General features: G+C 37.3%; 1 protein-coding gene across 1 annotated transcript; it reads right to left on the bottom strand.

The window, feature by feature from the left end:
* Nucleotides 1–2,651: 2,651 nt before the first annotated feature.
* Nucleotides 2,652–3,709, bottom strand: LOC130052135 (uncharacterized). The gene is made up of 2 exons (XM_056156246.1): nucleotides 3,393–3,709; nucleotides 2,652–3,299 (listed from the first exon to the last, which is right to left on the bottom strand). Exons 1-2 carry the CDS (start codon nucleotides 3,598–3,600, stop codon nucleotides 2,860–2,862), a joined length of 648 nt encoding a protein of 215 aa, XP_056012221.1. The 5' UTR covers nucleotides 3,601–3,709; the 3' UTR covers nucleotides 2,652–2,859.
* Between the last annotated feature and the right edge of the window lie 12,510 nt (nucleotides 3,710–16,219).

Below are 16,219 nucleotides of genomic sequence, written 5' to 3'. Positions count from 1 at the left end.
AATACTTGCATATACATTTCGGAAAACACGCATACACAACACACACACGCATCCACCCATGCATGCACGCACATGTCATCCCACAAAGAATGCTCATACACCAACCATCTTAAGTTGTTATATGTGCATTAGCGATCGGGAGGTTCAGAACAATCATAACTAATGTACGAAATCTTGGGTATAAAAAGGGATTTTCTAACACTTTTATGCATTATCTCCATTTTTGTATTTTTCCGCTGTTACAGGAAATTCAGACATCTGAGATCCGTGCCGTTAAGCTGAGTATACGGCGTGGATCTAAGAAATCTGCTTTTAATTACATTATTCCAGGAAGAATTTAATTGTTTTAATTACGAATTTTACAAATTTAGACATTTTAGACCTATTCATGGTGCTCAGGGAAGTTTGATGAAAAGCCTGTGACAGTGGCATTATTCACAGGGAAAGTGGTCCCGGAGATGCTGTGTGTTCAAGCTCCGGTCAGTTCAGTATTCTGTTACGTTTTAACTCCAATATCCATTGTTGCATTATAGGGAGGGAGCGTAGCCACAGAGAATTGACGGAGCATGCTGTACGTTTCTCGAAATTTTCTCAAGCCGAATAACATGCAGTTGCAACATTTAATGTTGAAGTTTAAACTTTATTTTACAAAATATACCACAGTAACCATTTTATCAGCAACACAACCACTTCTTAACACAATAAACCACACTAACAATCTTGTCCACAAGACAACCACTTCTTATGCAAACTCGACCACACTATTCTGTCAGCAATACAACCACTTCTAACATAAAATAGACCATACTAAATATCTTGTCAACAACACCTCCACTTATCATGCATATAAATCATGCAACTGTCTTTTCAGCTATACATCTGTACGTTTTCATCAAGTTTTCTAGAGGTTTGAAAATGGGTGTTAGTAGAGTGGTAGTACATTGTTCTACACTGGCCTATACACCACGCCCTACTAATGTTGGGAGTTCATATGTTAGAAACAACACCAAATCTTCCAACATAAGAAATACCAGAACAGCTAGTTCAATGCTTGATCTTTCAAAACAGTATACCAATCGGCACGAGCAACAACAAAAAAAGCTCTTTAAAACAAATTTTAGGGAAAAAAATTATGATAAAGAGAATTCAGGAGATGCACAGAGGCATCCAGGACATGAAAATGGACTACAGATACAAACACCAGGAATGGAAAAAAAAAAACAACCCACCAGCAGTCAGGACGTGAACATGGACTACAGCCAGAAACAGTCAGGAATGGAAAATAGACAGAAACAGTCAGGAATGGAAAATAAACAGAAACAGTCAGGCATGGAAAATAGACAGAAGCAGTCAGGAATGGAAAATAGACAGAAACGGTCAGGAATGGAAAATAGACAGAAACAGTCAGGAGATGAACATGGACTACAAAACCAGTGATTGGTATTTGAATACAGTGGATGAATGTGGACTGGTACTTTAACATGAACTTTAGAGCTCAGCACATCAACATAAGATTTAATGCAATGACAGATTCTATTCATTGTCATTGGCACCGCTTTTGGGCTTTGGCTCCACATGCAGATCCAGCACAATCTCCACTCTAATATATGGCAGATTTAACAGTTGAGACCAATAGGCTCTTGAAAGCTTCAATGTCTTTATACATGGCAAACATATACAGCAGCTGTTGAAAGATATAACCATTTCAGGTATCTGTTTAGCTTACAATTAACATGGCTGGCACTTTTGGATCACAGAGTGTATTTCATAGCTTATATGTCAACCAAACACCACACACCAGCATCCATTAGAACACTATATATGAGGTTTGTCATACATGTATAAAATTCAATGTCGCAATGATGTTACCAAGTCATTTATAGTCACAAAGTTGTTAGATGGTGTTAAAAGAAGTGCTCAAAGTCTGGATACAAGGGTCTCAATTACCTTTAGTAATCTAGTACAGTTACTCCAAGCTTTGTGCTTCTAGTTACGAGGTTGACCTCTTTAAGGCTGCCTTTTCGTTTTTTGCGTGTATGGGAGTTAAGTGTTATAGTATTTCTATGATTCTATGATTTCCCTCGCAAGGATGGGTGGGTGAAATTTGAGGTATATTACGCATTTGAATCCGATAACGCGTTGTTGGCGGGTGAACTTGTATTTTGACAAGTCCATTTTGAGGAACTCGGAAATTACCACAAATGAGGATTTCGCTTGTGTCTGGCTCTAAACTCTGTGTATTCCATCCTCACTACTGGGGGATGTGGGGGTCATCTTTGTTTACCTTAGGGACTGGCTTGGGCTTGAGGTACCAAGGGCAAGTTTTGTGGCTTCCACTGTGTATAGTATCAGATGAGATTGGGAGATTGATCATTGTTCGTTATCTTCATCTTTCATGAGACGGGATATAGTGAGGACTTGAGTCAGAACTTGATTTCCTCTTCATATGTGGTATCTTGTTGCACTACGAAGAGGTATCATCACGATTACCTGTCAATTGAAGGACGTTGTCCCTTCAAGCAGTTGGTGAATCTTGGAGTTCCGTCGGGGGTAACTTACACTTTGTAGGAATAGATTTCGACAAATACTCACCACAAATTGTAATTACTGTTTATTCAATAAAGGTTTACATATATTAATCAAGTTAAGTTACTGCATCTGGAATTAAATGAATACTTTCAACACACACTGCATGTTGCTACACGCACACTTTACACATTGCATTACTGTACTTTTACTGCATACAAACATTATGTACTGCATATACACTTTCTACATAGCATTTCAAATAAAATAGCACGTGAATGTTCTTTGCACTCACAAGAACTATCACAATAAATTCTATCTAAATTGTAAAGTTCATATGACTAAATCGACGTGATCAATTTTCCCTTTACTCAAACAAGAAGTTTTACATTCCTTCTCTTCTGCGTTACTTAAATTCTCAAATGAATGTACAAGACTTTTAACGTCGTGTTTTACAACTGCATCTTCAGTTACTTCGTTAAGAGGTTTAAAAACTTGACACCATGAAGGCATGGCACCTACAATTTTAGACTTCGAAATTTCACCATCAAGTGTATATTCTATCTCTGGTATATGACGGTACCGCATTACAATTTTGGTATTTCGTTTGCTTTTCATGGACTGCATAGCCGAAAAGTCGATGAACTCGTCATCGGAAACGCATAGATGTAGAGGCGATGATGATACTGTCGTATCGTAAACCACAGCACCTCCTTCAAACGCTTTGGTCACCCAGCTGTTGCTTTCACGGTGTAATCGTTTCTTCTTCTCGGCTGCAATGACAATTTGTGGATATTTTTGTTATATGTAGACAGAGGTTTTAATTAACAGAGAATTTCACGTCAAATGATGCCATTCTTTCTTACATTCAGAATCAGAATCGGAATCAAAACAACTGTAGTAATCCGTCGACGAAGATGACGTTGATAAAAGTTCATCCGAATTTTCTCTGCGTGGCACATTTTCTTTCAAAGGTGCCCACATAGTTCTTTGTGACGATGAATTTTGATCTTGTAGCAGATCATCTTGTCCACTATCTCCGAAAGAAACCCCAGGTGAGATGGGTTGGTGCATTTTACTGATGTCAGCCCAGTACAAACCATCCACTTCATTTCCATGGCATGTGATGTCATACGTTTCATGTGAAAAGCAGTCCCATTCTAATGAGATTTCTTCAATAGGTTCTTCTGTTAAATGATCTGAAATATCAAAGAAATGTTGGTTTTATTGGGGAATTACATCGCCATTTATCTGCCCTAAAATTATGTATGCAAAAATCTTGGCTGTTTTGTGCAAGCTTCATAAATCTTTTCTAAAATACAGGTACGAATTTAGTTTGAAACTGAAAATTTTGTCTGATATCTACTCATATCTCAAAATTGGCGAATGAATAGAAAGGGTAAAAAAAAATTGAAACGGTTCGCGAGAGCATGCTTGGATGGAGTTTTCGGTTCAATGATTTGTGGGTTGACATTGGTTCCAGTTTGTTTTAATACAATTGTTACTAGAATTATTATTGACCTTTGCCAAGAGTATCGTTAGTGAATTTCCGTTTGATTTGCATCTATACTACCTCCGCACAATCATCTGTGGATTTGGGGGTGTCCAATATAATTATTGTGATAAAGTGTTCCTGACTCTCCGCGGTATGTGATTTTTTATCATCGTAGAAATCTAATTTCTGGAATGATTAAGAAGACTGACTTTCAAATACTGCTGTCGTTGATGACTATTTTTTCTTAAGAATATTGACTGCTCGTGCAGATATCAAAACAATGGATAAATGTTTACTAACTTTCAACTAACATTTTAAAATTTTCATTTAAAATAGAAATTGTTATAATTGCCAGGAAATACATTGAAATGAATCTAATTTTGATGAAAGGTGAAAATAACGAACAGTGATCAATCTCATAACTCCTATAAGCAATACAAAATAGAGAACTGGGCAAACACGGACCCCTGGATATACCAGAGGTGGGATCAGGTGCCTAGGATGAGTAAGCATCCCCTGTCGATCAGTCACACCCGCCGTGAGCCCTATATCTTGATAAGGTAAACGGAGATATCCGTAGTCAAAATCAGTATACCAAGAACGGCCTAACAATTGGATTGAAACACATCAGACAACATTTGACCTAATGATAGGTTGTATTGGCAAACTACATGTGGATTGTTATAACGACCATGGAATTTGCGAAATGCTGACTTTAAACGAGACTGTTGAAACCCCCGCATCATCAACTTGTTTGTCAGTGGCCTACTTTGATTTAAAAACTGATCGTATGCAGAACAAGCCCTTGTGTATCGAATCAATTGAGAGATATAATCGATTAATTAATTAATTAATTCTAGTTTTGTGTATAATTCTTAATATATCCTTACAACAACAGTGGAGAGGGGCTCAGCAATGTTGCTATTTATGCAATAATTGTATGCGAATGCACAAGTATTTCATCATTGTGTTACCGCTAGGATTATGTACAATATTATAAATGTTGTTCTAACATGATTTTCTTTCTCTTCTGAAACATGCCATTTGATTGTTTTATGAATTTCATTCCTTTACGCATTGGTGGGGTGGGGGTGAGGGGGTGGGGTGGGGTGGGGTGGGGGTCCGCACATGTGGCTTATGTGCAATTATAGAGGGCGAAGCCCTCTCGTGGCCCGAAGGGCCGTAAGAGCAACACGTATATACATGTTAAAAGGAAAATATAGAAAACTAATGAAAAATTAAACCATACCTATGGAACTTGAAAATTTTGGTCCTAATGGCGTCGATTCGAATACTAGCACGTGGACATGTATTTCCCCATTTTGAATCTCGTGTACCCAAGTTCACGTCGTTCTGAGATGTTACATAAAATATGTAAAAGCATGTAAATCTTATTTTCCTAATCATATATAATCACTCCACTAACAACGCCATATTATATCATGCCTCCTATGTTTGTGAATTTGCTAAACACCGACGCTAAATATGACGTCACAATGCACTGTTTACATCAGTTGCATAGAGTTTCCCGCGTTCAATGAATAGGCGGATCAAAAATGTCTAAAGTTAGAATACTTTGATTGAGCTCTGTCCTCGCACGTTAGGTACTAATTTCGGAATATTTTTTGTCCTGTTATGGATCTAGATACTAATACCAATACCTTTTGCTTCGCCCTCAAACACGGTCACGCCGTAAGACATATTACCGAGCGAAGCAAGGCTCTAAAGGTAACACGTATGTAAAAGGGGAAAAAAATGAGAGAATCAGCAAATGAATAGATATAATCTCTACATACATTCACTGAAAATGTCGTGATCCGTATGGGCGCCGCCATATTGTTTTGTTCATTAGTTGCTTCTACAGTTATTCGTGTTTTAATTTTGAATGCCAAAAATACAAGACTGACGTGTAATTTGTAATTCAAACACTCAGTTTGTTAAAAATGATCATCATATAGAAAAACAGTAATGCGACTAAATAGGTGAACGAGTTCATGAGTTTCTTTAAATGAAAATATGTGATATAGGTAGCAGGGGACAGTTTCGCTCTATAGGCCCGGTCAACTTTTTCAAAAAAATGGAATTACCCCCGTATTTGAAGTGATATTACATGTGTAAAAATGTATACAATAATTTTAGGATGCATGTCAAATGTAGCTGAGTGCTTAGTAAAATTGTTGATATACAACATGTAGGTGTCACCATGATTCCTAGCATACAGATGGGTGCAAATACGAAACTAAGACACGTGGTCAGTTGCTGAAGAAATTCCGGTGAAAACATGCAGGGTCTAGCAAAAGGTCTGTAGCTGTGAGGGAAGGTGGATGGCCCCATCTGAGAGGTAGATTTTTGAGAAGGGCAGATAGGGTTCTTGATTGTGCACAGTGTCTAAATCCCCATGTTTGGTAGTGTGATGGTGTGGGGGTGGTGCGGATTAGCCCAAATGAGGGAAAATCAAAGCAAAAAAGGGGAACCTGCTCAGAGCATGTTTTGTGCACCAGCACCAGTATTTATAGATTACATGTAATTTAAGGTCATAATTTATTAACTACACTAATATGAAATACAAGTATGGACATAAAAGGGAAATATGATTTTTCATTAGTCTGTCATAATCTGACTTTGGTGTATATCCCCTATCCACATGTTTCAAAACCAAAGAAACTGTCCCCTGCCACCATATTTACACTTACCTTTTCACCACTTTGAATTTGTTAACTGTCTTTTAAATTTCAAACGGGATGTATTGTTGTTTATAAATGTTTGATTTGAAAGACGAAGAAAAAAGGTCGAGGCTACATGTGACGTCACAATGCACGGTTACGTCGGCTGGTGCTATATTCCCCGCGTTTCATAATACATATTTTAAAATGAATTATAATTTACCGCACTTAACAGAATGATTATCACTTGGGACACGCCAATGACCATTTCATGCTTCGCTCGGTCCAACGACCACACCGTATATATATTATTGAATTTATCGATTTATTTAAAATTATTATCATATTGAAATGCGTTTTATGTTCAAGGCAATGCTGTTCACAGTTTTACAAACTTGAAAGGTTTGCAACAAGACTTGGCATTTTTATTACATAATTAGTGACTTGGGGGAAAGATTTAGAGTAGAAATGAGGAAAGTAGAGGCAGTCGAGAGCATACAGTTCAGAACTTTTCGCGCGTCAAAGTCACGACAACAGAAATATAATGTATGTAGTATAAAAAATATTTCAATCACATTCGTATGTTTTATGTTTTAATGATTTAAAACCGTAGGAAAAAACTAAAATGGGGTGTTTTTCTGCCTAATTTCATTCCTGTACTGAGTAATTGGCAAATGGATATTGTTTAAATTGAACCTGATTATAGCATGAACATTTAGATATATGTACAAACATGTAACTCGCTCAAACGGTAGCACCGTCAACATATTACAGGAGTCTCGGGAACCTGACTAACTATTCATCAGCAAGATCACACGGCCTCTCACCTCTGGTCGGCGCGGGTTCGAATCCCGCTCGCGCCGGTAAGTGAGAAAGTTTCCCAGTTTACTTTCGGAAGGTCGGTGGTCTCTTCCCAGGTACATTGTATCTGGGTTATCTCTTCCACCAACAAAACTGGGCGCCACCAGATAACTGAAAAATTGTTGAGTGTGGCGAAAAACATCAAAACAAACTATCCATCAGCTGAAAAATGATGGGGATTACCCATAATGCTTCCGAAAAAAATGTCTCCGTCACTGCGGTATAATTCATGGACAACCCCGTGGATAAAACAAATAAATAGTTTGGAAAGTACCACAAATGTTTTTAAATTCCAGACAGGGTTTCTCATACCTTCGTACGTTTACTTTGTTGTGGATAATAGGTTTGAAAAAAAAATGCAGCTTAGAGTGACGTCACAAAAAAAGTCTTCGCTCATCTCAACGGTCACACCGTAAAACATATTAAACTAAGGATACAATTTAGCTCACATATCTAGATACCTCCTATGACATCCATACCGTGCTCTTCAAACAACACTCTTAGATCCGAACAAGGTACCTACAAAAGGAATGGGCGATCGTCGTTAAATTTTACTTAGAAAAAACATAAGCCTTAGTTCAAAGCTTGTGTTCATTTAAAGAATGCGAAAGCTTACCTCATTGGTAGTTTATTGTGACGTAATTTGCATTCTTTGGTCATTGGTTTATGACGTTATAGCGAGCGAAGCTCGCATCGCGAAGTGACGCGCCGAGTACACAGTTGAAAAATGATGAAAATTACCCGTAATGCTTTTGGATTGATTGATTGTTTGTTTGTTTTACGTCCCATTGAGGGGTAGAAGGTAGAGGTAGAATTTACTTTGACGGTCCCCAAACTTCCACCAGAGTTCGTTTGCTCACAAAATCTGATTTTGTCGATTCCGGATAGTAAACTTCTTTAATAATTTGACAGAAAGCGAGAAATGGATCGGCGGATTCTTTTAGAAATACTTTCCTGACACAATATTGTGCAAAGTAACTGTCATATAATACTTTCTGTGTTCCGTGTGTTGGCAAAGACTTTTTAAGTGCTCTCCAAATTAGAGTATATCGTATTTGCGTGGGCGCCGGAATTTGGATCTACAAAATTAACGCTGTGGTTCACAGTTAAATGATTAAATCCTTCTTCACTGAGGGAGCTATACGCTCTCCAACAATCGCTTACAACAGTGGTGCCCGGCTTTATATGTTTGTTAATCATAGTCACCAGGGTATCTGCAGTCCTGTCTGTCACACTGACAAAACATTCTTTGGAATCTCTTTCAATTCCACCCACACTTTGTCCACACGTCTTCCTTTGTGATATTTCCTTTTCCCAAATTTTGAATCATCAATTTCAACAATTTTTCTGACACCCCAACCACCTCCCCCGATGATGTTACTGCCGTATTTTTCAAAATAAATTGCACACACTTCTAGTCCAAAATTATATGAATCTATTATAGTTTTTTGAGAAATCAGCATTTCGCAAATTCTATGGTCGTGATAACAATCTAGTTTGCCAATGCAACCTATCATTGGGTCAAATGCTGTCTGACGTGTTTCACCGATTGTTAGGCCGTTCTTGGCACACTGATTTTGACTACGGATAACTCCGTTTACCTGGTCAAGATATAGGGCTCACGGAGGGTGTGACCGGTCGACAGGGGATGCTTACTCCTCCTAGGCACCTGATCCCATCTCTTCTGTGTCCAGGGGTCCGTGTTTGCCCAACTATAATTTTGTATTGCTTGTAGGAGTTATGAGATTGATCACTGTTTGTTATCTTCACCTTTCATCCAGTACATGAATTACAAAATCTTGAGCACACTTATAAACCCCAAAAATATGTGATAAAAATGATCCCCCCCAATGTTAAATTGTGATTTTCAAATCAAAATGACTTTTAATCGATACTTTCTTGTTGCATTTTTTGTTGCTACATCTCCAAACGTGGCTATCGCTTCTGTAAGATGAGTCCTTTCGCAGTCCAATTAGTCCAAAACCACAAGATTTACGAATACAGTCACGGAGATTCAGAAAAAGACCTATTTATATCAACCAATTAATTATACTCTCCAAAGAATCACATATTTTCACAAGATCTATAAGTTTCATTCGCATATTTGTTTACATTGAATATATGTTGAACTATCAAAGTCGTAAATATTCGCTAAATGCGCAGAATCGGCGAGTGCGAAATTTACAATGGATGCCATTTTGAAGAATCGTGTAAATATCATTGTTTATTGATCGTATTTAAAATTCCAGTTAAAACTATCGTTTAAAACGAAGTTTTTAACATGAAAAAATGTCAAAGAATTCAAATTTTGGGTAAAAAACCTGAAAAAACTTATTTTTCAAATTTGGCAAAGCGATTGCTTATTATAAAGAAGACGCCTTCGGCGTACTATGTTTTAGCGCGTTTTTTTAAGGTGACCGCAAAGTAAATTTTCACTGATATCGAGACGAAAGTACGAAAGCCTATTAGTATCATGTGAAAAAATAAATTCACATTCCACTATCTCATAATTATGAGAAAAGATCTCGTAATTACGAGATAATTTTCTCGTAATTACGTGAAAAGATCTCATGATTACGAGAAAATTTTCTCGTAATTACGAGATAATATATGTACAGTATATTACGAAAGCATTGTATACAATTTCATTTGTATTGTATAATTTCTCATTTGTATTCTATATTGTTTATTTTGATTTGTTACGAAGGATTTCATTAGTCAATAACCAAAATCCGAGTCCCCGTGTCACAGCAGGTGTGGCACGATAAAGATCCCTCGATCTTGCTCGAAGGTCGTAAGCGCTGAGCTTAGGCCTAAAATTTGCAGCCCATTACCGGCAATGGAGACGTCTTCATATAAGTGAAAAATTCTCAAGATTGACGTTAAACAATATATTATCAATCATTAGTCAACGCCCCGTAGAGAATTTTTCATTTATACTGAGACGTCACCAGCTGTAGGTGAAGTACCACAAATTTAGACCTATGCTTAGCGCTCAGGGCCGCAGCAGTGAGGGTTCTTTATCGTGACAATTTAACGCCTGCCATGACACGGGACCTCCGTTTTTTAAGGTCATATAAAGCCAAGACTAAAAATAATTTCATGATAGAACAGTAGGCTATTCACGGTGTACGTTTATCCGATCAATCGATATCCTTAGCCCCAACTAAAATAAATTCTTTGATTTCGTTCTTTTCCGTGATGCAGAAGAATTTCTGTTCTCGTCAGTTTCCGTAAAATCACGTGCTAAAAATTCTTATACAATATAAAAATTATACAAGTTCCTGTCCTTTAAAAAGGACTGCAATACGTGAAACATATAGGCATGTGTTTCTAACAGAATATTGAAGCTACAATGTATATTTGCTGTAATCTTTGGATATTATCGAAGGATGAAAAACGTGTTTTATATCAAGCTATATACATTGTAAGTTATACACTTTATGCAAATTATGCAACTTAACTCATTAAAGCTAATATCCCATTTAATCATATATTTTCCGAGTCCCCATTTTGAAATATCCATGATCACGTGACGTTGCACGCGGAATTAATTAGGTGGTGATGTAAGTCCTCGAGCTCGCGCTTCATACTTCACCGCATAATCCTAGTGCAGTAGGCTGTGACGTCATAGCTAGGATGGCCTGCAGCTGTTGGCGGAACAGATTCAGCGATAAAAGATAGTCAGACGGAAAACTGGATAGAGGGAACCACTTTGAGCAATGGAAAGATAGTTAGATTTCATGTTTAAAGGGGAAGCCCCCCCCCCCCCCCCCCCCCCCCAATAAAAAACAGGATAAATGATATACGGCTCTAAACTTAACTGTTTGTGACGTGCTGCTGATGAAATAAACCGGAACCGGCGGTGTGACGTCATAAATTAAACTTCAATGGCCGCTCTCTTATCGGCGGGTAATTTGAAATATATGATGGAATGATATTGATTTAATAATTAAACAAGGATTTGTTAAAGAGACACTACAGCTCATTTTGCGGAAAAATCATGAAATGACAATTTTCCTAGCGCTTTCTCAATTTTTGTTGCATTGTTGAAAGTATGAACTTTGCGAAAATAACACTTATCTAAAGTTAAAAATTATCGTTTTAACGTAAAAATTAATACTTTTTGATGGCCTATACAAAAAATATCGAGTCTCCTCCTTTCAGTCTTCAGACGCATGCGCATAGACAGTAAACAGTGCAGCATGTCGTCCAGTGAGAGAAAGTGTAGTTGATAGATCTAGAATTTTGACAGATTCTGTGAGAAAAGAGGTGAAAATAGAATGAGATAAAACTCATACGTGAAATAAAATTTACCTTGGTATCAGTTTGACCGTTGGAAAACAAAGAGCTCGGAGAAACCCATGTAACTCAGTGGCGGATCTAGGATTTCCGAAGGGGGTGTGAAAGTCAAAGATTAGCCACAGTAATCGGCCATTCTGGTGCAAAATTTGGATTTTCATGCAGAATCTGTGGCGTAAAAAGGGAGGGGGGATCCTGCCCCCCTCCCCCTAAATCTGCCATTGAGACTAGCTGCGAAGACACTACTTTTAAAAGTAAGTGCTATTTTTATCTGAACACGACACGTGTTAGTTGTAAAAACATCGGTCTATGGGAACATGGAAGGATTTCTGTTGAAATAATGATTTATATAATTACTTATTTTAAGGAGCAGGGAATACTCTTATACTTGAAAGGTGAGTGTGGACCCCCTTGAAGGGGAATTTAAATAATTTCCTACACAACACCTTTGCTGTCATTCAAAACCACGTGATGTAAATAAGCATTCAAAAGTCCGAGTCAGAATGAAGAAACCTTTGAATTCCTAACGATCTTCAAAGCGCAGTTGAGGGTAAATTGATGCATCCCAATTGTTCAAAATTGTCAGTATCGATATGAATTTTATCATTTTATCAATACATGTTTTAAAAAACACTTTATTAAAATGTGGAAAATGAGCTGTAGTGTCTCTTTAAAGACTGTCATTTACGATATCAGTAAGTTATACTTTATTTATAAAAGCAACAGTCTGGTTAGGGTTGCCTTTCCCTTTAAAATAAAATTAGTATTCAGTACGACTACATACCGTATAGAGATCTCCCATGATGTTTCTAATAATATTTTTCTCTCGCGCTTGCGCATATCCATCATAAACATGATTCCTTCAAAAAATATACATAAGAAAAATCATTTCCCTCTTTACACGGAGTAGACTAGTACTCCTTTAATACCCGCATACTTGTCGAAATTGTGAAATGGTATATTATTTTTCATAGTTTATCATACTGACAAAATTTTAACTTAGAACAAAATACTTTTCATACGGCACATAATTATACCTTTAAGATCCTAGGTTGAAATGAAAATGTGTTTTAAAACATTTGTTATATCTTGAAACATACAAGTATGCATGTATCTTATTATAAGTCTGATTGCTGTACAGTGGCGGATCTTAAGGGGTTGAATATTTTCACCCCTCCTTATTTGGGCGTTAAAACTTGAGTCACAACCCTCTAGAACCCTCATAAAGTGTCTGGATCCGCCTCTGGTAAGATCTGTTAAGATATCGCGCCTTTCCTCAACAGTACCGAATAATCATCCCTAAGTTTACTAATTGCCAAGTCCGTTTTCTTAAATCGTGAAATCATTCTCTTCAATACTTTACTAATTTTAGTAATATTTTTCTTCTATTTAAAAGTTCATAGATGGATGTCGCTACATGTATGTAGACTTAGGCCGCGATAATAAGTGGATCACATGCACTGGTAACTGTACATATTATATAATGAATTATTTTTTGTTCGTGGCAATGCAAAATAAATAATATATAAGCCTTTGTAAAATAAATAAGTAAAATACAATGAATGTCATTCTTTATTAGAACACATCCACGGTAACAGGCGTCTGTCCCGCAGCAACGCATGCGATTTCTCTGTCCCGCAGCAACGCATGCGATTTCTCTGTCCCGCAGCAACCCATGCGATTTCTCTGTCCCGCAGCAACGCATGCGATTTCTCTGTCCCGAAGCAACGCATGCGACTTCTCGAAAGGCCGACCCATAATAACATACAATATTTTTGCGTATAGATTGACAACCGATAACTCACTTAATCAAACATGGAAGTTAGTATGAACGAGTTCTTCTCTGTTATGACGCAGGTTATTTATTAAATTGTATATTTTCTGTATATCAATGGTACTGTCGTTCGAAGACAGTTATGATGTGTTTTTTTTGTGTACATTTACTTGAATATGAAAAGGAAAAAATAAAAATTTCAGATAATAAACTCTCAAAAAAGAGAAAGATTTATGATCATCATTGAAATTGATAACTCTAATCCCAAAGCCAATAACCCCCAATCTCCTAAAACATTTCATGTCGGAGGCACGGAAAGCCACTTTTTGTATCATTATATATGCCTTTTTTACTTTTTATAAAAAAAAGTTCGTCGAATTAATTTCTTTGCCTTGAAAAATTATGCTCTACTCCTGTGATGCTGAGCGTCATAATGCTCCACTCCTGTGATGCTGAGCGTCATGATGCTCCACTCCTGTGATGCTGAGTGTCGTGATGCTCTACTCCTGTGATGCTGAGCGTCGTGATGCTCTACTCCTGTGATGCTGAGCGTCATGATGCTCCACTCCTGTGATGCTGAGCGTCATGATGCTCTACTCCTGTGATGCTGAACGTCATGATGCTCTACTCCTGTGATGCTGAGCGTCATGATGCTCTACTCCTGTGATGCTGAGCGTCATGATGCTCCACTCCTGTGATGCTGAGCGTCGTGATGCTCCACTCCTGTGATGCTGAGCGTCATGATGCTCCACTCCTGTGATGCTGAGCGTCGTGATGTTCCACTCCTGTGATGCTGAGCGTCGTGATGCTTTACTCCTGTGATGCTGAGCGTCGTTGTTTCTTTCAAATTTATTTTTCGTAAGCGGAGAATTGAAATATTACCCCTTGCTGAACTAAAATGGTGCTGCAGATCTCTCTAACCGAAATAGTAAATACTGTATTTAGGTATTGTTCATGAAGATGAATTAACACCTATATAACATTTTCCAACATAACAGAGCAATCAGCTTTGTGACTGCTTGGAAAAGCGTGCTTTATATATTCCTAATCACTATCTAAATACAATAAAATCATTGTATTTTTGAATTGGGTCATGGTGAGGTACTATTTCCTTTGATCTTAGTCATTCTTTAAATCAGACAGAAAACCTTCGGCAGAAATCCAGCGTACAATATCTCCCAGGGGTGGAGCTTAGTTGTACAATAGGCGGATCCAGGTTTTCCGAAAAAAGAGGGGACGTACTAGCAAAAGTACTTTGCCACTTTGGGTGCCAAATCCTGGAGATTTACTCGCATTATTTCTGATTTCAATATGTTCTGTGCAGGGTTTGAATGTTTTCAACCTTATAATCTATATATGTCATGCAATAATGCCTTGTAAATGTGGCGAAAGGAGGGGGTGTTTCTAAATCCGCCACTCACACATCAATAGATTCTGTACTACAAAGGTAATGATTCTCGACTGCAAAAAGCACGCGTTATATGTAGCTAAAGTCTGCGACATACATGCACTTATGATGCCCAATCCCTCGTCCGCGCCTTTTTTTTTTTTAAATAATCCATTAATAGTACGTGCATATTCGAGTTATTTTCATCCCAATCATAAGTCAGTGTCACCGATCTCCATGTCGAATCGTTTATCAACCCCAGACTTATGATGACGTCACATCGCGTGCAATTTTTGCAGTGGTGTTATGAATATTCATGACACAAACAAGACATTTACAGTGCTTTCTTTCGTTTGGATGAAATTTATTGTACAGAGGGCGACTGCCAGGCTCCTCTGTAAAATAAATTCCGTACAAACGAAAGAAAGTACTCCAAATATAACTTGTCGAAGAAATCGGTTTAAAACTAATAAAACATTTTTCAACACAGAGGAACAATCTGCTTTGAAGGTATTTTATTTAAGATGTATACAATCAGATTTTAGAAAATGAAAAATACGAAAAACCATATACTAAATCCTATTACATCATTTTTGGGGAAAAAAACCACTTGGTTAGAAATTAGATTTTAAAATGTGATTTTCATTAAAGTAAGATATTTCTGAACATACACTGCAGATGTGTTATTGTATAGGGAGAGTGACTTTAAACTTCACACTGAAAATATTGGTGTTAGGAACAAAATTTTACAACATCTCAGTTTTTGCACCTTGGTTGACGGCAACAGATCAAAAACGTTGGAAAATAGCTAGTTTTCTTTGGTATTTTTGATGGATCTGAGGTTTTGCAATGTAGAATTTTACTGAGTGTTGATTCTTGACTCAGACCATAAACTGCGACAGGGGACGCTCACCTGATCCCATCTCTGGTATGTCCAGGGATCCGTGTTTGCTCAAATCCCTATTTTTGTATCCCTCAAAGGAGTTATGAGATTAGTCACTGTTAGTTATCCTCTCCTTTTTATGTAAGTATAAAAGTTTTAGTTCATGTGATTTAAAATCTTTATATATTTCCAAACAATGTTAAAGATTTTTGACCACAAGAATTCTTAGTTTATGGTCAATGAATCTGATACATTGAGAGTTTTATTTTCTCAAATATCAAAAAACTTTCGGTAAGATGTTGGATTACTAACTTTGCTACATGTAATT

Source organism: Ostrea edulis, chromosome 2, assembly GCF_947568905.1.
Source record: "Ostrea edulis chromosome 2, xbOstEdul1.1, whole genome shotgun sequence".
In the NCBI taxonomy this organism is placed as follows: Eukaryota; Metazoa; Mollusca; class Bivalvia; order Ostreida; family Ostreidae; genus Ostrea; species Ostrea edulis.
The sequence above is the reverse complement of the archived record's forward strand: the minus strand, read 5'-3'. Positions and strand labels throughout refer to the sequence as shown.

Coding starts and splice junctions, on each gene's coding strand:
- LOC130052135 (XM_056156246.1), bottom strand. CDS start 3,600: ATGCACCAACCCATCTCACCTGGGGTTTCTTTCGGAGATAGTGGACAA. Junction 3,300..3,392: donor TTCCGATTCTGATTCTGAAT/GTAAGAAAGAAT, acceptor TTGTCATTGCAG/CCGAGAAGAAGAAACGATTA.